Here is a 21,463-nt window from a genome sequence, read left to right as displayed (position 1 = left end):
TCATTTATTGGAGACGTTCAATAGACAAAAGTGAAATAATACCTAAACTTTACCAAAAATTAATAAGTTTTGGCATGGTGTCATGTTATAGGTATCTAAACATGGGATAAAAATTACAAGTCAAAATAACAAAAATAAACTGAAAAAAGTCTTTGCTAAGTATACACATTAAAAAAACAAAAAATATGTCTTTGCCGGCGGCCGGCCTCCGGCAAAGGCATATTTGCCACGTCACCGATCCGCGTGACCGAGCCACGAATCGATGACGTGGAACCATCCAAGCTGCACATCTCTGTCTGCCTTCTTCCTCCCTCACCCAGCGCATCTTTTCTTCCTCCTGCCTTATCTCTCTCGCTTCTCCTCTTCCCCACCAGCAGATCTTCCAGCCGCCTACCCAGCCCGCCGCCGGCGACCTCCAGCGCCCCTCTCTCTCCAGCGCCTCTCCCTTCTTCCTCCCACCCCGCGCCCTCTCTTTCAATTCTTCCTCCCTCCCCGCCCTTCTCTCTCCCTCTTCTTCCCTACTGCAGGTGCATGCCCTTCCGTCTACCTCCGTCAGTGATGTGTCTGTTACTTTTCTTTGCCGGCGGCCTCTTTTTGTGACCTCCGGCAAAGCCTTTGCCGAAGGGCCCGAGATAAGGCCGTCAGCAAAGAGGCCTTTACCGATAGTGTTTCATGCCGACGGCCTTTGCCGGCGGTCACGTGGAAAAGCCTCCAGCAAAAGCTTTGCCGGGGGTATTAGGATCTTTGCCGGCCGGCAAAGAATGTTTTTCCCGTAGTGGTAGCTCATAGCATGGCTAGATAGGCATTTATATTTTTTTCAAAGCTTGTTGTAACAAGAACAAAGTCGTCCTTCCCTTGAAAAAGAAAAAGCCAAACCAATCAATATATAACGATTATGAGCTACCAAAATCGGTACAATTTGCTGCTTCCGGTCAAGTGACTGGGCCAGTCACTTCTTGATGCATGTCTGTCAACTGCCATTGCACCAAACTGGGAAACGGTGACTTTCTTTAAAAAAAAACTGGGAAACGGTGACAACCCAAGTCAACAGCCAGGCTGTATGTCTGGTGGCATCAGGCAAACCCCGCGCTAAGCATGTTCTCTTTTAAGATGGACTTGGATTATGGATTTATGAAACACATAAATATTTTCTCGAACATGGTTTTATGGAGGCAGTAGAAGAGATGGGCACCAACAAAAAGAGCACCAGTAGCATTTTGAGATATTTCATAACTAATAAAGAATTGAAAGAGCAATTTCAAACAGGATATTACGCGTAGAGACAATTAAATAATTCTATCACAAAAAAAGACCTATCCTTTTTTATTTCTAGTAAGAAGCAGAGTCCTACTCCTGGCAACTAAAAGAACTACAAACTTAACCAGCTCCTCCTTCACCATAAAAAGGACCGAAGCGGCAAAAACACTCTGTACAATCTTTGTACCCATTCCTTTGTAGAATCCGTGCAATCCCTCGTAGCGAATCATCTTTATTATCGCATCTATTGTACCTGTTAAATACAGGTGGTAGGTTTCGCGTTACTTGTGAACAATCATGATATGAGGAGGCAGCAGATCACGCAAAATAAGAGCACACTGGCTCAGAAAACCATAAAAAGGCAACATGTTTGACTAGTTATGGTTAATTCCTGGTAAAAATATACCTGTGTATCTGGACATCGCATTCCTGCCAATTTCTTGTTTTGCTTGCAACCTAGACTGCAGTAGATAAGATACATGATCAAAACAGGATGAACAACAATAACCTTTCTTCATTAGCTTGTGTAGTCACATGCATGCTTGATTGCATGTAAGGGTATAACATCCACAGCAGATCTAGATTCGAGTCTTCCTGAGTGGAAGTTTGATGGTGTTGTGGAGTAGATGATAAAACTATAAGTTCATGATGTCAATGTTATGCATCAGGAAACAAAACAAAATAAGTGAGCCTACTGAAGGGGATGTTTTGTGCAACACTGCAGTGTGCACAGCAGGAGATCAAGTAGTATTTCTTTGGTGGAAGCATACTTTATGACATTTGCTAGGGCAGAGAAACAGAGTAGAAAACAGAAAAGGAACACCTTACATCTGAGACTACTTGGAACTTCAACTTAGTACAATCTACTAAAGTAGTCTCTTCTTGACAAGTTCACAAATACCATATGTTTTAGGTTTTCCTGAATTTTCAAATTAGGCACACCTTTCTACCACGTTTCTTTTTCATTGAAAAGTTTGTTTCAGAGAAATATGGGTAGGGCAACACATTGATGCTAAACGTTTGCAGGTTATAAGGTGATCAAACTGAAAAGTAGTCTCTAAATAAAATTTACCTTAACCACTAGCAATGGGTAGGTCACAACAGTAGCTCCCAGTTTCGCTATTGCACCTAATAAGAATACCTGCTCAAGAGGAAATACCGAGAATGGAGTATAGAAGTTTATGTAAGAAAAATTCCAAGAGCTTGTAGTCTTACTTAGCTTTGAATCTGAGGTACGAACAACCAAATCTGGGATGTGGAACGAAACAAAGAGAAATAATAAAGTGGCTTTTATCTATGCACAAAAACGTGGCTTTTATCTTTCACTTTCGTCGGGTCGTATAAAATCGCAGAACTAATTGTCTAATTGCAATAGCAGATACACAATTGTAATTGTACCAAAAGAGAGCAAGAAAGAAAATAAGGACCCTCCAGTCCCACAATTTTTGGGCGACAAAGCTTCTAGGAAGACAGTGCGTAACCATTGGCGATTGAACAGTCCAAAGTAGCATATGTTCGCAAATACAAAGACATGAGTTATACCTCCATAGCAGTGATGTTCTTCTTGGGGAGTTGCTTTCTGGACTGCTTTGACCGGAGACGCTTTGCCAATGTTTCATATATCATAAACTGAATTGATGGATTACATACCTGACAGTTTACATGGTTCAATCTGTGGAATTACATATATATCCACTAAATTTTGGTTCTGATATTCTCGAAACAAATAACTAACCATGATTAGTGTCGGAACAAGTCCTTTCCAGAATCCGCTTATGCCTGATTCACGATAGACCTCCCGAATCTGTTTAATACTTATAAGTGTAAGTAAGTATGATTTTCATGTATGGCAATTTCATTTGCTAAGTAGAAAGAAAATTAGCATGCTGGACACTTCAGCATTCAGATGCCCGCCATTGTTTCCAATATATGCAAGCGAGCAAGCTTATGCAGGAGAAATTTACAATTTCGAGCACAGTAATTAAGCCTACAAAAACAAAGCAATTAAAAAAAATGCAATTCAAGCCTAAATATTGGTGGAGTGGATCTAAATGTGGGCTCGACCTATCAGGTGACTCTAGGCTCCATAGATAACATTTATGCAACAATTCCAGAATAAATATCATCAGTAATTTCTCCTAAAATCATATATGAGCTTTGCCACTCAGGAAAGGCAGTTTTATTTTCTATGTTCAGTATTTTTCTGATATAGTAATTAGATATGCAAAGAACATTTGAGAACTTTGAGAAAAAAGGAGTGCTCACCGCTTGAAGTGTACCATATGGAAGAGGTTTTTCAGAATCAAGTTTAGCTAACCTATCCTTGAGAACTGAAACATCCATTGAATTGGACCTAGATATTTCCTTCAGCAAAAGCTCCCTCTTCGAATCTATCATCTTCCTTTCTGCCTGCGTATGTGTCTAAAAAGTAGGGGGAAAGTCATTTACTAATTTGATACGGTAAATTTATCAGATATAAATAAATGTTATTTTATTTGGAACAGCTTGCAAATATTGTAATTTTGGTGGTTGCATTATCAATACAAGCCTGGCAACAACAGACTGTATGGACTTCCAATTAATTTCACAGAAGGACGATGCACGCTAGTAAGTACTGTGCTTTGGTAATGAAAGAGATCCAACCTCGTGGATTCCTTGTCGTCATCAAAGAGAAACTCAATACACAGTGCAGGGGCGGAGGCAGAATTTTTTTTCCAAGGAGGGCCAGAACGACAAATAGAATCATTAGGTGGGCCAAAACGATAAAACTCACAGCTATGCTTATAGTAAAGCAAGGACCTAAAAGCAATTTCAGGATCTTAGGGGGGGCCAGGGCCCCTGCTGGTCCCCCCCTGCCTCCGCCACTACTATACACATATACTGAGAATGATGGCAACCGTGAAACTACTCGACTTCAGTATGATTTACTCATTAACCCTGTCTCAAGGCTTGTAGCCTTTTTGAAACTCTTTTGTTCAATGGAATTTAGTGGTTCTCGTGCTATTTTTTTCAAAGGAATGTCATTTCAGAAAGTTCACCTGCATACGTGTCACAAGAACCCATATCGGAATAGTAAGAAGAACATTGATTGACCTGTGAAAAAAAGAAGTTTCCATGAGCATGCCTAAAGATAAATGACCCAATATCTCATACAATTAATAAAAATATATTCATGGACATGCTTTAGTTTTGACCAATGAAACTAAGATAACTGCCACAAACTCAAACACGAGTCACCAACGTTCATGATTAATTTGAAGGTGGATAATCCAAATAGATACAGCCTGGATGAAAGGACTGCAGTGCTCCAACTGAGGTAATGAAACTAGATGGCTGCAATATTAGGGAAGATAAAGTTTTGTTTTCCTTATTGACTATTCCTATTTAATACTCAGCTTATAACAAAGGGGTGTAGAGGTAATTGAGTATGAGATATAAATAAATTATGATTCACCAGAACAGAAACAGTCTCAGCTGGAAAGTGTTACAGGCTTAAAACTCAATGTGAATCATTGCTTCGGTCAGTCACAGTCAGGATCAGGACAACAGTCATAGCTTCCCATACAATATTATCAATTGCATATTTATCTTCTGTTATCCACTTCTGACTTCTCCAGATGATTTAAAGTTTCGACAGTCCGTAAACATTTGCATGCTCATGCCAAATTCAAAGCTTCCACAAGCACAAAGCGCACAACTCTGTCGTCAAAGGTATTGCTGGATTGTATTCACGCTGTTGGGATGCCCTCTTAGACAAACACTAATTGATAACTGAACAGACAAATAAGTGATGTGGTCTGTTGAGCTAATGTTGAAGCTTCTGGTGGAGTTTACATATAACTGATGTTTGATAATTGCCGTCTAACAGATAACTTACCCAGCAACAGCCGCAATAACAAGCCAAGAAAACATCCCAACAGTACCATCCCCCAGGCCCTTCTTGCCGCGATCAGCTGCTACACCTTCCACCTTGTTCTTGAGAAGCTGGTAGAAGTAGTAATATATTCCCTGCAACCAAAGAACAACAAGCAGGATAAGTTAAAGCAGACCACATGGACTTACCCAAGTGTCATCGTACCGCGGCAAACAAAACACCGTAGGTCCAAAAATGTTACAAAATAATGTTGCACAACTAGAGAAACATAGCAATATTACAAAACTAGTGAAATTTTACCTGAGAGGCAGCCGTGCCAATAAGTGAGGGCTTGAGACCGCTGTACAACCCACCCCAGCCTTCCGTCTGAATCAGCTGCAGTTACTTGATTCCACAGTTAACCATTAGGACATTAGCAGCTGCGACTCTGAATAAACCACAAGCCTGCGAGGAATCACCTGGAGCATCTGGAAGAGGGTTGAAGCATCGGAGGCAGCGCCTCCACCGGCCTTCTTCTTCTTCGTTGACCTCTCAGTCTGCTGCCGAGTGTTCACCTGCTCGAGCCATCATCAAGCAGCGAAGGGAGTGAGCTGATTAGAGGTGACTGAGGGAATTAGTTAGAGCGGGAGGGAGGAGAAAATCGGTACGGTCTGGAGGGGGTAGGTGATGATCTGGGCGATGATGCCGCCGCCGGCGCCGGCCAGCCCATTCACCACCGCGCTCGACATGCGCCGACCTAACAGTCAGGTGGAATCAGCAGGTGCAGGACAGCAGATTACTGTGAGCTAATCGCGCAAAAATGGGGTCACCTTGCTAGTCTGCTACTGCTTGTTTGGCGGAGATGTCCACCGGTCTAGCTGCCGCCGCTGCGCGGATGCAACAGACGGCGCCGAGTCGTGTGCCGTGGCGAGCCCGGTGGCGGACTGGGAGGGAGAGCGAGGCGAGGGAAGCAAGTGGTCCCGTGTAGATCGAATTGGGAACCACTGGCGGAGGAGAGGGTGCGCCCCGCGATTTTCCACATTTCCCTTTCCTTCGTGGCCTCGTGGGATGGGATTAGGGGAAGAAAATCGAGCCGTAAGCTATCCTCTCGTCTGTCTCGCATTTAAATTCCACTTTCCAAATACCCCTCTTAACTTCCAGTTGTGAAATCTATGCCCTCGTCATTTTGACTTTATGCCCCGTTTGGAATGCAAAAAACAAAAGACATAAGAACAGGAAAACTCTGAGAAAAAATGTAATGCATGTGTAAAACGTAGGATTAGAAATCACAGGAAAAGTTTCTAAGAAAACGCTTGAAACACAGGAAAGACAAATCAGAGGAATCCATTTTTCTTATACATGTTATGAGTTTTAGAAATAATTTAGCAAAAAACAATCTGTGTGGTACTTTCATAAACTAACGACACAATGTATTCCTTATAAGTCATTAGATTGAGGATCACAAGTCATAGGATGCGCACACACAGAGAAACTGTTACACATGTTTTTTTAGGAAAAATAGTAGCAATGTTTTGTAATAAAATTTGGTTTGTAAGTTGGGACCCACCTAATGCATCTAAGCTTGTTACAAAATGCCATGGCAGTGGTTAGAGGCTACGTTAGCTCTACTTTGGGCTCCACATTTGAGTACAAGGAACATTTATCCCTCTTATAATCTCCCCCTCTCAATTTTATTTTATTGTTATTTATCATTTTAGAGGTTGCCTCTAAGGTTTAGAGACATGTATAGACGCAGTACGACTTTTCCAACAAATGTGGACACTCTTGGCGGTTTTCATTACCAGTGACGCAATCACCGTTTCCTCATCTCTTTGTCTCTCTTTTCTTGCATCCATTTACTCCAGTATATTTATTACAATCTTGTAATCTTTGTGTGTATCATCGCCCCCAACAAGTGTTGACTGGCGCAAAGATCTTTTAGAACAGGGAGCACCAAAATACATTACATTATCCAGTGAAGTTACATTGGCTATCCTCATGGTACGAACAATGCATAAACTTGCAAAGGGAACTCAATCGATCCCCCTTTAGTTTTTTAAAGATGCAAACTAAATTTCTTACAAGAAAGGACTCACTAGGACGATGAGTGTGCAACCTTGTACTTCCTCCGTTCCATAGTTTTTGTCTCAAATTTGCTCAAAAATGGATGATCTATTTCTAAAAATTGTTTACATACATGTAATATTTCGACAAGAATTATGAAACGAAGGTAATATAATTTAACTAAATTTGAATTTATTTTCATATTTTTTTATGCTAGGGGGTTGCCTTTATAATATTTTGAAGTTATCCCTATAAATTTCCTTCAAATAAAGATATACGAGGAAATCAATATGGGACCCCTTTGGATTTAAGGACTTCCTTACGATACCCTTTTCTCACTAAATAGTTTCTAATTCAAGATTGGTACTCGTATGATAATTTGTGGTTATGATAATCAACAAGAAAAAAACTTAACTTTCAGGTTAGATCTCGTTTCGAATAGAGAAAATAATAGAAATGGAACTTTTTTTTGGGAGAAAATGGGATTTCGCAAGGAGCTCTTTCATTATGAGCTTATATTATTGTTCGCAAGGGGGTGTAAAACGCAAAAGAGAAAACTCAAAACACTAGTAAAACCCTAGCCTACCGGAGAGAGCGCCGAGACCGAGAGGCCTGCTAGTCGGGGAGCCTGCCCGCGTGAGGTGGCTACAGCAGAGCTCTTCCGCCGCCAAAAATGTTCTCGCCGGCGATCAGGAAGCCCCTCCACCTCCACCGCAGGGACAAGGGGGGCGCGACCCCTTCACCTCCTCCGGCTCCCGTCCACTCCCCGTCACCTGGTGGAGCGGCCCTCTCCGACCGCCCCGCCACTGGCACCCCGGCCCCATGGACCTCCTCCTCCCTCCTCGCTAGGTGCCCCTTTCTTATCACATGCCTTTGATTTCATCAGAATCACCGCATTTCATCGCATGGTTGCATCTAGTTGAGGTACTGGAAGGGAGCGATGCGCAGGAACTCTCGTCTTTCTCCCTGTAGTAGGCTAGCGTATTTACAGTTCACCGCAGATCACCAAGCTGTCATGTTCCTAAATTTCGTTTCTCCATTCGATTTTTTCAGGATTTCGACTTCGAAGCAAATAGACAGGGCTGGCGATTCGGACCAGATCCAACCAGTGCGCGTAGCAGAGTTTCCCCAAGTCGTGAGGAATGCACAAGACAACCTTATACAGAAGAATTTTTCTGGTAACTGTTTTCACTTGGTGCCCCTGCTCATTTTTCTTCTTCTAGTATTGGCTAGCTACTTAGCCTTAAACGGTAAATACCTTCTATTATCCCTTGTAGGCAAGACCATGCTTGCTGGTGGCATTGACAAAGAAACATCGCTTGCATGGATGATATGTGGAAATGAGCTATTTATCTGGAGCTACTTGGCTTCTGTTGCAAAAGATTGTCGTGTACTTGAGCTCCCATCTTCCCTTATGGGAACCAAAGATGCAAGACCCCTCTGTGGGAATCAGTGGATGCTGTGCATCATTAGATGTTGCAGTAGTGATCCATCAACAGGGAACAATGGGGATATGTTGCACGGAAGAAGTTCGATCGGTGTTATCCTCTGCAACAGAAGAACACAAGCTATTGCATATTGGCCTGATATCTATGACAGTAGCAAGAGTCCAGCTCTTAGTTTATTTGGCTACAGTGGGGCATCTGCAAGTGATGGTACATCTGGATGTCATACGTTTAACTCACTCATTGCAACTTCCATTCCAGGACGCATTCAGGAATGTATTGTGATAGCTTCTGAACCGACAGGCACTTTATGGCTGTTTCAGTGTTCACCAGTAGAAATTCATCGAAGAGAAGTTCATCAGGATACATCAGAAGATAATGGTACAGATCATTCTCAGAAAAATAATGGTGGGAGATCATTGGCTTGGCTACCATGTAATGTATCATCCGAGGCTGATGAGCAGAAGTTCTTTCTGTTGACTGGCCATGGGATACAATGTTGGAGCATCTCACTCTTGCATGACATCAATGTAAAAAAAATAGGGTCTCAGGAAATTGTTGGCAGTGATGGGGAGTTGGGCATAAAAAAGGACATAGCTGGGCAGAAGAACATCTGGCTTTTGGACATGCAGATAGATGAGCACGGAAAGGAATTTAACATTCTTTCTGCTACCTTCTGCAAAGATAGGGTGAGTGGGTCGAACTATACTCAGTATTCTCTTCTGACAATGCTGTACAAATCTAACCAGAAGTTTTCATCCCAAGAGAATGTGGCCAAATGTGAAAGGTTTTTGGAGAAAAAAGCTCCTTCTCAGGTGATAATTCCTAAAGCTAGAGTGGAGGATGAAGAATTTTTGTTCTCCATGAGGCTAAAAACTGGTGGTAAACCTTCTGGCTCAGTGATCATCCTATCAGGTGATGGAACAGCAACAGTGGCCATCTATTGGAGAGGTTCCACCCGACTTTATCAATTTGATCTTCCTTGGGATGCTGGAAAGGTTTTGGATGCTTCCATTATCCCATCCGCTGATGATAGAGATGAAGGAGCTTGGGTTGTTCTGACTGAAAAGGCAGGAGTCTGGGCAGTACCTGAAAAGGCTGTATTAGTTGGTGGGGTTGAGCCTCCGGAGCGCAGCTTATCACGAAAAGGTAGTTGTAATGAAGCAATCGCTGAAGAGAAAAGGAGAAGTCAGGCATTCAGCGCCAGTGTTGTTCCCAGAAGAGTTAGCTCTGAGGCTTGGACTGCTGGAGAAAGGCAAAGGCCATCATTAACTGGCATAGCTCAGCAGGTTGTGGTTGATGAAGAGGCAGAAATGTTACTCAATCGTCTCTTTCATGATTTTATTTTGTCTGGTGCAGCTCATGAGGCACTTCAAAAGCTTAGAGCATCAGGAGCATTTGAGAAAGAGGGTGAGATGAATGTATTTGTTCGGATAAGCAAATCCATTGTAAACACATTATCTAAGCACTGGACAACAACTAGAGAAGCTGAATTTCTTGCTTCGACTATTGTTTCTTCCCTTGCTGAGAAGCAGCAAAAACATGAGAAATTCCTTCAATTTCTTGTCTTGTCCAAGTGCCATGAAGAACTATCTTCAAAGCAAAGTATGAATTCCCTTGTTCCATCATTATGTTTATTATTTTGGACCAATATTATCCTTGTTATGATAAATCAGACCCTCTGGTTTCTTTACTGTCAGAATACATGACAATGATTACATGTTAATTGGAGTTAGGAACCTGCTGTAGATCACATGAATAAAAGAACTACTTAGTTGTTCTTGAAGCTGAGTACAAGTGCATCTTTTTTCTTACCTGTCTGCCACATGCACATTGTTGTCAAAACTGATGATTACCTAGGCTCTTGTAATCTTTCTACTATGCTATGTTGTGTTGGCTATAGTATATGCTGTAGTGCTCATCATTAGTCTTAGAACACCTTACCCATTTCACCCCCTTAAAATTAGTAATAGTGATAGTGTGATATGGCCATAGGGGACTACAATATTGACTTATAGCCATACATGGGAGATGGTACTGTTGAGTTTATTTGCCACCGAGTCATTTTCATTATGCTTTTGTTTGATGCAATAAACAACTTCCTCATTCTGTAGGAGCTGCAATGCTAAGTGTCATGGAGCATGGAGAAAAACTCTGTGGAGTGATCCAGCTAAGAGAATTACAAAATGTGCTTAGCCAGCAGCGTTCAAGCACACATTTATCACCTCAGTCAAAAACCCAAACTACTGGGGCACTTTGGAACCTCATCCAGTTGGTTGGTGAGAAAGCTCGACGAAACACTGTTCTGTTAATGGATCGTGATAATGCTGAAGTGTTCTACAGTAGAGTTTCTGACATAGAGGATCTATTTTACTGTTTGTCTCATCAACTTCAGTATATTATAACCGGAGAAGAACACCCGTCTGTTCAGATGCAGCGCGCACTTGAATTATCAAATGCTTGTGTGACCTTAGGGCAAGCAGCATTGCACTACAGAGAGGAGCACAAGGACTGGTATCCTTCTCCTGAAGGACTGATAACATGGAACAGTCAGCCTGTTGTGCGGTCTGGAATCTGGACCCTGGCATCATCTGTGATGGAGCTTTTGAGAGAACCAGGAGCTGCAGGCATGTCGATGAAGTCCAATCTATGTTCTCAGCTGGAAGGACTTACAGATATGCTATTGGAGGGATATATAGGTCTGTTAACTGCAAAATTTGAACGTGGGGAGGACCATGGTGTGCTAGCCCAAGAGTACTGTGAACGGAGAGACAAACTTCTTGGAGCCCTTTATGACCTTGCAAAACAAATTGTAGAGGCAAAATATCAGGTTTGATCTAACTCCAGGTCACTATTTGCTTAATGTTTTTCATTACTATGTGTTTATCTTTTGCAAGCTCATGCAGTATATTTGATAGCCATGGTTGGTCCTTCATTCCCTCAGAAAATGATGTGGTTGCTTCATAACTCCATAGCTTATTTAATTTCATGTCATACATATGCAATGACTACAATAATTCTGGAACACATTGTTATTTAGAATTTTAGATAGCAACACACCCCTTCACTATTGAATTCTGATTCTCCATTGCATCAACATGCAGGTGAAATTTTGATAGTTTGTTGCTTGGTTGGTTTCTCCAGTTGACATCTCTAGTGACCTATTCATTGTAGTGAGCATGCACTATATATGCATTGATAAACAATCTCATCATAATACAAGTATTATTTTGGCCCGCTTCTATAAATGTACGCCCTCCGTCTCAAAATGAATGTCGCAATTTCTAAACACGTTTCATTGTGTAGATTCGCTCATTTGAAAAAAAAATATTGCGGCACTTACTTTGGGACGGAGGGAATAAGTCTTATGTATTACTATTGTATCATAGCAGTCGATAATAGCTCGTCATTAAGTAGCAAAATGGCACTTTCCTCTTGAATGGTATTCAAATCACAGAACACATGAGACAGGTTCATTTGGACAGTAAGCAATTTCAGCAAGACAACATTTTCTAGATTATCCATTCATCTACTGCTGTTAACAGTTTCTATACATCGTACATTCATACTTGGCAGTTAACATGTAGATGTGTATGGCTGGTGTCAAATTTGCCACTTTGGTATTACTTTTGTTATGGAATACTAAATACCTCATGTGTGAATCTATCAGGAGTCGAGAGAAGGTGATGACAATCTTGATCTGAAAGAATCTATATTTAGAGAGGTTACTTCTCCTATTTTAGCAACAGCTAAACGGCATGAAGGGTACCAAACGTTGTGGCAGATTTGCTATGATATCAGTGATACTGTTCTCCTACGCAATCTAATGGTAAAATAACATGACTATATCCCCAGTATCTTCTGGATCATCTTTCTACTGCTTGACTGTTGTGTGCGTTATGCAGGAGATACCACATTGTTATTGTTTTTCCCGATGACCTAGCATATAAGATTAGATTATTCAATTTTACCAAATCTGTTATAGATGTTTCTAAGGTTGATCTTCTGATGCAGCATGATAGTGTAGGACCTCGCGGGGGATTTGGTTTCTATGTTTTTGAACAGCTGACCAATAGCCGCCAATATGCTAAGTTGTTGAGGCTGGGAGAAGAATTCCAGGAAATGCTAGCTAGTTTTCTTAAAGACCGGACTGATCTTCTGTGGCTTCATGAGATATGCTTAAATCAGTTCTCAGCTGCTTCAGAGACTCTTCGTACATGTGCCTTGCTTTCGACTCCCAGGGAAAATGCTGATCTCACAAGTAATAGAAAGCCGCTGTCATTTGTTGAAAGAAGGCGTCTTCTATATCTCTCTAAAATTGCTGCAACAGCAGGTTAGCTATTTCTTCTGTTATACTTTACCTTAGGTTGAGGCACCAAAAACAATAATTTGGGATGTTGCATACTTATATGTCGTGCTTGATAAAAAGGCGCCGAACATTATATGGGTTTATCAAGTTCTAAGTTTAGGTGAGGAATTCCATGATTGCCTCCATCATTGAAGTTTTTTCACATGCTTAGGACGTTTACAATTATTTTTCTCTCTGTGCAAGCTCTTTCCCAGTCTCTTGTGCAATGCTGCTCAGCAATTTATGATAACAAAAATTATGTCCTGATCCACTGAACTTTCCCAACACAGGATATGCTCAAATACTGATCGTGTAGAAGACTGTTTTAGTGAATGGAAATAATTTGGACCATTTTTTTATATTATTTCATATGCAGTAGATGACATGTATTGTTTAACCCCTCCCTCCTCTTGATAAATCGACTGCTGATTTGTTGCAATTACTAACAAGCAGGTAAGGATGAAGATTACGAAGTGATAGTTGCAGGGATAGATGCTGATATCCGGATTCTAAAACTGCAGGTGAATTGTTTTGGAGCTTGAATAGATTTTTTTCTGTTTTCTGTTAAATATTTGCCCCTGGTCTTTGATATAAAACAGGCATGTTCTTGCATACTTCTGCCTTTACAGCCCAAATCCATTGTTGGTAGCACTAGGGGCTCCAACATCTACCCAGGGTGCATCCCTGTCCTCATGACCTCATACACTACATACTGCCTCCGTCCCTTATTATGAGGCACGCATGCGTCCCAAGATCACAAATTTAACTAGCAAAATATAAATTATATTTTATAAAAAATACTCCCTCCGTTCCATAATTCTTGTCGAAATATTACATGTATCTAGACGCTTTCTAAGAATAGGTACATCCATTTTTGGGCAAATTTGAGACAAGAATTATGGAACGGAGGGAGTATATCATTAGATTTGTAATCAAATGAACTTTTTAATGATATATTTTTTACGTCATATAATTTATATTTTGGTAGTTAAATTGACGATCTTGGGACGCGTCCGTGCCTCGTATAATAGGACGGAGGGAGTATTTTCCAACTCCTAGAAAGTTATAATGTTTTGTCTTATTTATCCTTAATGAAAGTAGCTGTGCAAAAGAGAACCCTGCTAGATGGCGTGTGGTGGATGTGCTGTCAATTCTAAGGGAAGTTGGAATCTGTAGCTGACCAACTTAGTATTACCTTTCTTTTCTTTACAGGAAGAGATTATTCAACATGATCCAGAATATGCGCAGGGTAAATATACAAACAAGCTGCTTCGTCCATCAGAGCTCATTGAGATGTGTCTGAAGAGAGGCCGAGACCTTTCTCTCAAAGCTTTTGAAGTATTTGCTTGGACAAGCTCCTCGTTTCGAAGTTCCAACAGAGGCCTTCTAGAGGATTGCTGGATGAATGCAGCCAACCAGGATGACTGGCTCAAGCTTTCACAGTCATCCACATCACAAGGCTGGAGCGACGAAGTCACCCAAGAATCTCTCCATGGAACGGTCCTCTTCAACGCTTCCAGGCTATGTTATGGCCCAGACGCAGTTGTGCTTGGCGGTTCATTTGAAGAGGTGCTGCCTTTGAGGAAAGAGGATGTGCATGCGAGAGGTCTGGAGGGCAAATGCTTCTCAGTGGAGGAAGTGCTGATGCAGCACGATGTTTTCCCGGACGCCGGTAGATTGATGATGACAGCAGTGGTATTGGGCAAGGAGCTATCTTTTGATGTTCCAGCAGATGAACCTGTGGAGATGGACTCGTGATAATGTCGGAGAGGAAAAGTGTTGGGCAGACTCCCAAATCAATGTTCTTACTTTGACTTTGTGATGAGCATCCAATAGTCTTATAACTACAATCAGAATTATTTTAGTGGAATGGAACGTGGAGTGCATGTTGTATTTAGTGGCAAAACCATTTGTAGAGACCGCAACATTGCTAGCTCCTGCCTTATTTTTAGGTCGAGCTCGGTTTTGAGAGTTGAAATAGGCTGTTTTTCTCTTTGTCTCAGTAAATAAGCTGATGATGTTATGGAATCGATGCATGAACTGGGGATGCAAAAACCTCGCCGCGTTACTCTTTTTCTTCACAGCGAGGCTTTTTGTACCAGATTTTTTACATTCTTTTAGTGGGGTTTTATAGTGATTGAGACTCAGACTGGATGAAATTTAAAAAGAAAAGGAATATGTCTTTGTTAATACGGAAAATCAAGCAATTTAGAACAAAGATCCCTCATAAAACAACGAATTAAACTCGATACTCTTTGAAGTCAAAACATCCAGATCCGTAATTATCACCTTGTAGAATACTAAACTTGCGCAGCTTAAATTAAACTGCATGAGTTGGAAGATTCAAATAGTGTTAAACCAAGATTGTTTTCCGAGACGTTTGCAACGCATATTGCATACCCATTGTTTCGTTCCCGAGCCAAAGAAAAAAATAAAACCGCGAAAACAGCAAGCTTTATATCAAACGAGCCCGAATGTTTTTATTCCGTACCATGTCGTCTTCGAGCAAAACTTCAGCGGTAGGATTGGTGGAGGCTTCCTCAAAAAAAAAAAAAAGCGGGTGGGAAGCGAGCAAAATATAGCGAGAATTTGTTTCAGTTCGGTGAATTCGCGAACGGCCCATTTGTCAATACTACAGTACTATCTGTCTACCTGCCGGGCTACTGATGGGCTCTACGCGATGACGGGGGCTACGGCAAGTCGCAGACAGCCACGATCAGCAACCCCCTCAGGCGAAAGGAGGGGGAGATCACGTCCGAATTCAGATCGCGAACTCGGTGGCGTTGCGTGCGCCGGCGGAGCGGCTGCCAAGCGCGGCAGGATGGCGGCGGCGCTGGCTCCGGGGGTGTCCCGGAAGCTGAAGAAGGTGCTCGAGACGCGGACGGACAACCCAGATCTGCTGGCCTCGCTGGGCGCGCTCTCCACCTTCTACGTGCAGAACACCCCACAGGCGCGTCGCAACCTCAAGTCCTCAGTCGAGCAGCGCGCGCTCGCCATCAACCGCCACTTCCTCGACGCCTCGCTTCCGGCGCACAAGGTGCTCGCTGTTGGCGAATTGCTGCCGACCTCGCCATCTCACATGGTCTGTTAGTCGTTTGGTATGTGATTGCTTGGGTTTATTTTCCTTTTGCCTGCAGGCTTTGGATCGCGTCGAGGGGGAAGTGCACGCGCTGAACGACTCCTGGAAGAAGTGAGTGTGTTATCCATTCCAGCATCTCGTTCATCTGCTCCCCGTGCTCGGAAATGCAACTTTGGCTTATTTTAGGATATTTTAACACTAGGTTGAACTAAGACTTGTGTAAATGTTGAGGAGCTCTTACATCGTACGAATACATTTGGCTCAGTCCTTACCAGTTTGGATGTAGAGCCTGCAATTAGCATTTTATTGTTGGTCCTAACCAAGACATTTGAGTAATTATAGATATAAAATCATATAATGTTAGACAGTAGATGCAAAATGTGGCAACCAGGATCTGCCTATTTAACTTTGATTTTTCTTGCTTCATATTTGTGTTAGGATTGAGGAAGCATTGAGCAGTTGCAGTGCAAGTACGGGGGATATCATCAGTACAACAGAGAGATTGCAACAAGAACTTGAGGTTATTACTCAGCGCCAAGAAATTGTATCATGTTTCCTGCGGGATTACCAACTATCAAATGAAGAGGTACTATTCCCCTATTTGAACAAAATCAATAATTTCAATGACGCTCTGGTTGCTCTGCTGTCATGCCTTCCACATTTTGTTAGGCATGGCAGTTTTCAAATTGAGTATATTTTCTCATGACCTTTATCTTCTGTTCTTTTGTTGCTAGATACATGCACTCCGGGAAGAAGATATAGATGACAAATTCTTCAAGGCACTGTTGCATGTCCAAGAAATCCATTCGAACTGCAAGGTTCTATTGCGAACACACCACCAGGTACTTTACTTTTTCCTTGAGTTGTTTTCTTGCCTTAATTTTTTAGACCATAACAACATTCACATTTTTTATTATCAGTCCTTCAACCCAACAGAAGAATGAATTTTTAGTTGTCTGTTCTAAAAGTGGGCTGTCTTAATTGTAAACTTTTAACTTTGAATTTTTTAAGCTGAGGGTTTTAATTAATCCAATTATTGCCAAGAAACTATGTCAAGCCCCCCTCCTTGCATTTGGTTTCATGTACCTGAAGAGATGCTTTGACGCTATGAGCTTCTAATAGCTGATCCCCTAGAGGTAGTTCTGTTAATATCCTATTTTTTGTTATATTATTCAGCGTGCTGGTTTGGAACTTATGGATATGATGTCCGTGTACCAAGAAGGAGCTTATGAAAGATTATGCAGGTACTCTCCATCTTTCTTTTGTTATTCCTTTTACTTAAACTGGGCCTCTTGGTTTTTTACACCATAGTGAGACATGTGTTCCACTCACATGCTTTTAGTGCGAATGACAATATGGTATTTTGATGTTCCGTTTGGCACCTTGTAACGTTTGTACTTTGTAGTTCTCGAATATGCTCTGATTTTACCTTATAGATAGTATCAGAGCAAAGGATGTTTAAGCTAGTGTCATTAAACTCAACTGCTCTTCATTTCATTCACTAGGTATTACAGAAAAATAAGTTATCAGGACAAGTACTGTTGAATAGACCATTCCTGAATAAAATTTGCTATTGCGCTCTGTCTCTATATTACGCGATTGTTTGGCATTTGATGCTCAAGTGTTGTAATTCGTCTTTCCTTGTTATCAGGTGGGTTCAAGCTGAGTGTAAAAAATTAGGTGATACTGATAATCCTGAAGTAAGTGAACTTCTGAAGAAGGCCGTTCGCTGCCTGAAGGAAAGGCCCGTTCTATTTAAGTATTGTGCTGAAGAGGTATGCCAACCTCTTAAATAGTAATGTCACCTTGAGTTTACATGTTACATGACATAGTAGTGTCGTTAATTCAAATGGTATCTGACAGTTGATTGATTTGCATCCATAGGTTGCCAATATGAGGCATCATGCCTTATTCAGGCGGTTTATAAGTGCTCTTACTAGAGGTGGACCTGGAGGGCTCCCAAGACCAATAGAAGTACATGCTCATGATCCTCTTCGTTATGTAGGTGATATGCTGGGGTGGCTACATCAGGTGCTTTCTTTTCTCTATCCTTATACATACTGCAGGAACCAATATGCATTGAGCTAATTGGTGTTTGTTCACCCCACCCCAGTCGCTACCTTTCTAAACTTCTGGCTTTAATTTTTGAAGGCACTAGCATCTGAAAGAGAGCTTATAGCTGCGTTGCTTGATCCGGACTCAATAAGTGACAGTGGTCCAACTAATCGTCGTCATTCTGTAAGAGAAGCTGATTCGTCCAAAGGGGAATCTGATATCACTTTTGTTCTTGATAGAATATTTGAAGGGGCATGCCGACCATTTAAAGTTCGAGTTGAACAAGTTCTGCAGTCACAACCAAATCTGATAGTTTCTTACAAACTTAGTAATACCCTAGAATTCTATGGTTACACGGTGAGCCTGAAATTCTAGTTTTTCCTATTTAGTAAATCTAAGACATGTTCAGTTCACACATGATCCTTTTCTATTCTAGATATCAGAACTGCTGGGTGTAGACACTGCGTTATGCAATACAATATGGTCACTTAGAGATGCAACGCAGCGGACATTCTTCAACATACTAAAGAGTCGTGGAGAAAAGCTATTGCGCTATCCTCCACTTGTTGCGGGTGACCTCTCTCCCCCACCAGCAGTGAGGGAAGGAATTTCTTTGTTGCTTGAGCTCATAAATACCTACAATAGCATGATGGTTTCTGCGTCTGGAAAAGGATTAAACTTCGATCCTGTCATTTCTGCGATACTGGATCCTATAATTCAGGTGAGATCTCTGTGTTTGATGTGCTCTGTAGTTTGTGCAGACATCTAAATGGTGTGGCCGACAAACTGAAAGATTATTGTTCGATCTGACTAATTTTGCCCTTGTGCATTTTTGCATTGTTATCCTATCCAGTATTCCACTAAACACTTCTATAGTATTATTTCTGTCCTCATGATAGGATTTACCACCCTATCCTCTATGCCTACTGTAATGTCATGGGCCAATTCTTGGAATTAGCAGCATTTCAGCGACTGTAATTCTTTATTCACTATCAAGTTGTGTCTCATCCTTATGCATCAATTGCATTTATAAGTAATGTTGATGCTAAAAAACGGTTTGGCAAGAGAAGACCAGGAGTCGGACAGGGTGGTTATGATTCTGGCTGGTTATGAGAATGATAATATCATAGGCGGTCTGGATGGTTAACGCATTGTAGAAATATTTGTTTTTTGGGTAATTGTATTGCATAGAGTAACACAAAGTAGCAATTTTTGTACCTTGTACTCATTTAGCATCAGTGTATATGATTTGTAGCAACTAATATATTAATATGTTTCAGTGTAGCCCTTACTACAGATGACCTGTGCTATCTGTGCAAAACGTGATCCATACTTGCTATTTTATACCTAGATATATCTCCGTCTTTTGTATAAAAAAAATAGTCCTACAAAATTTTTCTTGCCGTAGAATAGTGTGATGTTATCTGCAGTCTTGTTTATACAAAGTCATTTACATGTGGTACTGTTACTGCTCTTCCTAACTTCTAACCTCCTTTTCACTCCAGATGTGTGAGCAAGCTGCAGAGGCACAAAAGTCAAAAGGTGCACTTGCACGCCGTGGTAGAACTAGTTCTGATCCTAGTGGAAATAAGAGAGATTCTATCTCAGTTGATGCTATTTTATCGAAGAATTCATCTACATCTGTCCTGGTTAGTAGCATAATTATTTTGTTTAACGTTTACCATGTACAGGATGACTGGGATATATATTGAATAATAGGACACTACTGTGCTGATCATGGTATAATTTATTATATACTATGTAACGTGAATCACGTAGACATGTTCCTATTATGGAGCACCTTAAAACACCTGTTCTGGTCATGAATTGAACTAGTAAAACAAACAACATTTTGTTTCTAGGTCAAAACTAATTCTGTCGTCAGTCACCACTGCAGATCACTAGTAAAATATGGATTCTGACATGCTGTACATCGAGAAATTTCAAGAAGTTCCTTCACTTCCTTGTAGCTGCAATATTCAGGCAGCTTCTTATAGTTCATTTCTAATTATTTTACTAAAATCATTATTCGACATGGGAAATACTTATGATTCAGTAATTGATTAATCGCTCTTACATATACTGATATACACTGTACTAAAAAAGAGTACTGATATACATGCAATTCGAATTTGCATTCCTTAATACTAGCTTTATGGTATCAGAATAAAAAGAATCCTGGCTTGATGAGAAACAGCAAGTGTTGTAAATTTCATGGTTGATATGATTGGCTTTGAGTTCAGTTTTGTTTCATAATATTTTGGACACTAAAATCAGATTAAAGAATTTGTGATTTCTGATGCTGCAGTCGGAAATCTTTATTTTTGTGTTAATCCCTTGTCCGGGTAGACTTAGCTCACTTTTCATTCCATGCAATTTGCAGAGTGGTGAATCTTCGGCGAAAGTCTACCTTATTAACTGCTTATCAGCTATTGAAGAACCATTGATGGGCCAGGAGGTAGCTACAAGCTATGTTAACAATCTTCGCTCTATGATTGAAACACATGTCCGTGCCCTAGTAGATAAAGAAGTTGATAGTATTCTCACGAAATGTGGATTGTCGAGTAAGATGTCATACATAAAGGACTATAGCTCTACTGGCAGCAAGGATGACACAAGACCTCTGGCAGATGCTGTGGAGACATCACCGCAAATGCTTCTGGAATGCTTGAAGGCATTCTATGGTATTGTGACCGGAACAGAAGGTTCCTTGCCTGAATTTGAGCAGCTGCAGGTTCCAAGGTTACGTTCAGATGCATGCTACGGTTTGGCAAGGGCTCTTGCAGAGGCTTATGAGTTCATTTACAAGGCAGTGATGGATCCAAAGAACTCTTATCCTGACCCGAGGTCACTGGTTAAGCATTCACCTGAGCAGATTAGAACTATACTGGAAATCTGAGGTCTACACGCCATACCTTTTGATACAATGTAATGAGAGGACAATCGTGCTAAGGAATTGCTGTGAATCTGTGATGTATATTTTCTGGTAAATGCTGTCGTAGCAAGTTCGTGAAGAAATATTGTGGTTACACCTTTACCGAACTGTTGTATCATATTGCTGGCCCTGTATTCAGTTTTCGTTTTAAAACCGCTTGAACCATTGTCAGATTAATTATACCAGTTCTGTCCGAGAGAAGAGAAGCATTTATTTTGTCTATTCAATATTCAAGGGGTGAACAGCCCTTCTTTTCATGATGCATAGCGTATTGGGTTTGGTTAAGAGGACGAGGCTTCGTATTAGGTTTGGTTAAGACGAGGAGGCTTTGACAAAGGTCTACTTTGTTATGGTTTGGCTCTTTATTTTCTATCCTTTTGCAAACCAATCAAATTATGATCTTCAAATTTGACTTGTGAATTTAAAG

At 41.1% G+C, this 21,463-nt stretch overlaps 3 protein-coding genes across 3 annotated transcripts; 2 read left to right on the top strand and 1 right to left on the bottom strand.

The window, feature by feature from the left end:
* Positions 1-1,193: 1,193 nt before the first annotated feature.
* Positions 1,194-6,171, bottom strand: LOC100845840 (peroxisomal nicotinamide adenine dinucleotide carrier). Its single transcript, XM_003558402.4, has 12 exons — positions 5,941-6,171; positions 5,779-5,867; positions 5,590-5,685; positions 5,432-5,506; positions 5,135-5,265; positions 4,296-4,350; positions 3,523-3,678; positions 2,993-3,061; positions 2,800-2,907; positions 2,330-2,398; positions 1,664-1,718; positions 1,194-1,510 (listed from the first exon to the last, which is right to left on the bottom strand). The coding sequence occupies exons 2-12, from the start codon at positions 5,857-5,859 to the stop codon at positions 1,314-1,316; spliced, it is 1,092 nt and encodes a 363-aa protein (XP_003558450.1). The 5' UTR covers positions 5,860-5,867; positions 5,941-6,171; the 3' UTR covers positions 1,194-1,313.
* A 1,549-nt stretch (positions 6,172-7,720) lies between these two features.
* LOC100845532 (nuclear pore complex protein NUP133) lies at positions 7,721-15,048 on the top strand. The gene is made up of 8 exons (XM_003558401.4): positions 7,721-8,023; positions 8,228-8,352; positions 8,452-10,224; positions 10,734-11,449; positions 12,290-12,448; positions 12,634-12,952; positions 13,421-13,488; positions 14,180-15,048. The coding sequence occupies exons 1-8, from the start codon at positions 7,848-7,850 to the stop codon at positions 14,723-14,725; spliced, it is 3,882 nt and encodes a 1,293-aa protein (XP_003558449.1). The 5' UTR covers positions 7,721-7,847; the 3' UTR covers positions 14,726-15,048.
* A 601-nt stretch (positions 15,049-15,649) lies between these two features.
* LOC100844711 (conserved oligomeric Golgi complex subunit 6) lies at positions 15,650-21,258 on the top strand. The gene is made up of 11 exons (XM_003558400.3): positions 15,650-16,004; positions 16,105-16,157; positions 16,485-16,632; positions 16,781-16,888; positions 17,223-17,290; positions 17,698-17,821; positions 17,931-18,077; positions 18,198-18,458; positions 18,538-18,822; positions 19,607-19,750; positions 20,485-21,258. Exons 1-11 carry the CDS (start codon positions 15,789-15,791, stop codon positions 20,998-21,000), a joined length of 2,070 nt encoding a protein of 689 aa, XP_003558448.3. The 5' UTR covers positions 15,650-15,788; the 3' UTR covers positions 21,001-21,258.
* The last annotated feature ends 205 nt before the right edge of the window (positions 21,259-21,463 follow it).

This window comes from Brachypodium distachyon, chromosome 1 (genome assembly GCF_000005505.3).
Source record: "Brachypodium distachyon strain Bd21 chromosome 1, Brachypodium_distachyon_v3.0, whole genome shotgun sequence".
Taxonomy (NCBI): domain Eukaryota; kingdom Viridiplantae; phylum Streptophyta; class Magnoliopsida; order Poales; family Poaceae; genus Brachypodium; species Brachypodium distachyon.
Note: the sequence above shows the minus strand (reverse complement) of the source record. Positions and strands in the feature narration are given on the sequence as shown.

Bases quoted from the DNA above. Each gene is read 5' to 3' on its own strand.
- LOC100845840 (XM_003558402.4), bottom strand. From the start codon at position 5,859: ATGTCGAGCGCGGTGGTGAATGGGCTGGCCGGCGCCGGCGGCGGCATC. The intron at 3,679-4,295 runs GTGAACTTTCTG...CCTACTTTTTAG, and splicing joins TTCTTGTGACACGTATGCAG to ACACATACGCAGGCAGAAAG. The intron at 3,062-3,522 runs GTGAGCACTCCT...AGTATTAAACAG, and splicing joins CATATGGTACACTTCAAGCG to ATTCGGGAGGTCTATCGTGA.
- LOC100845532 (XM_003558401.4), top strand. From the start codon at position 7,848: ATGTTCTCGCCGGCGATCAGGAAGCCCCTCCACCTCCACCGCAGGGAC. The intron at 8,024-8,227 runs GTGCCCCTTTCT...CGATTTTTTCAG, and splicing joins TCCTCCTCCCTCCTCGCTAG to GATTTCGACTTCGAAGCAAA. The intron at 13,489-14,179 runs GTGAATTGTTTT...TTTTCTTTACAG, and splicing joins TCCGGATTCTAAAACTGCAG to GAAGAGATTATTCAACATGA.
- LOC100844711 (XM_003558400.3), top strand. From the start codon at position 15,789: ATGGCGGCGGCGCTGGCTCCGGGGGTGTCCCGGAAGCTGAAGAAGGTG. The intron at 16,158-16,484 runs GTGAGTGTGTTA...TATTTGTGTTAG, and splicing joins CTGAACGACTCCTGGAAGAA to GATTGAGGAAGCATTGAGCA. The intron at 16,889-17,222 runs GTACTTTACTTT...TATATTATTCAG, and splicing joins TATTGCGAACACACCACCAG to CGTGCTGGTTTGGAACTTAT.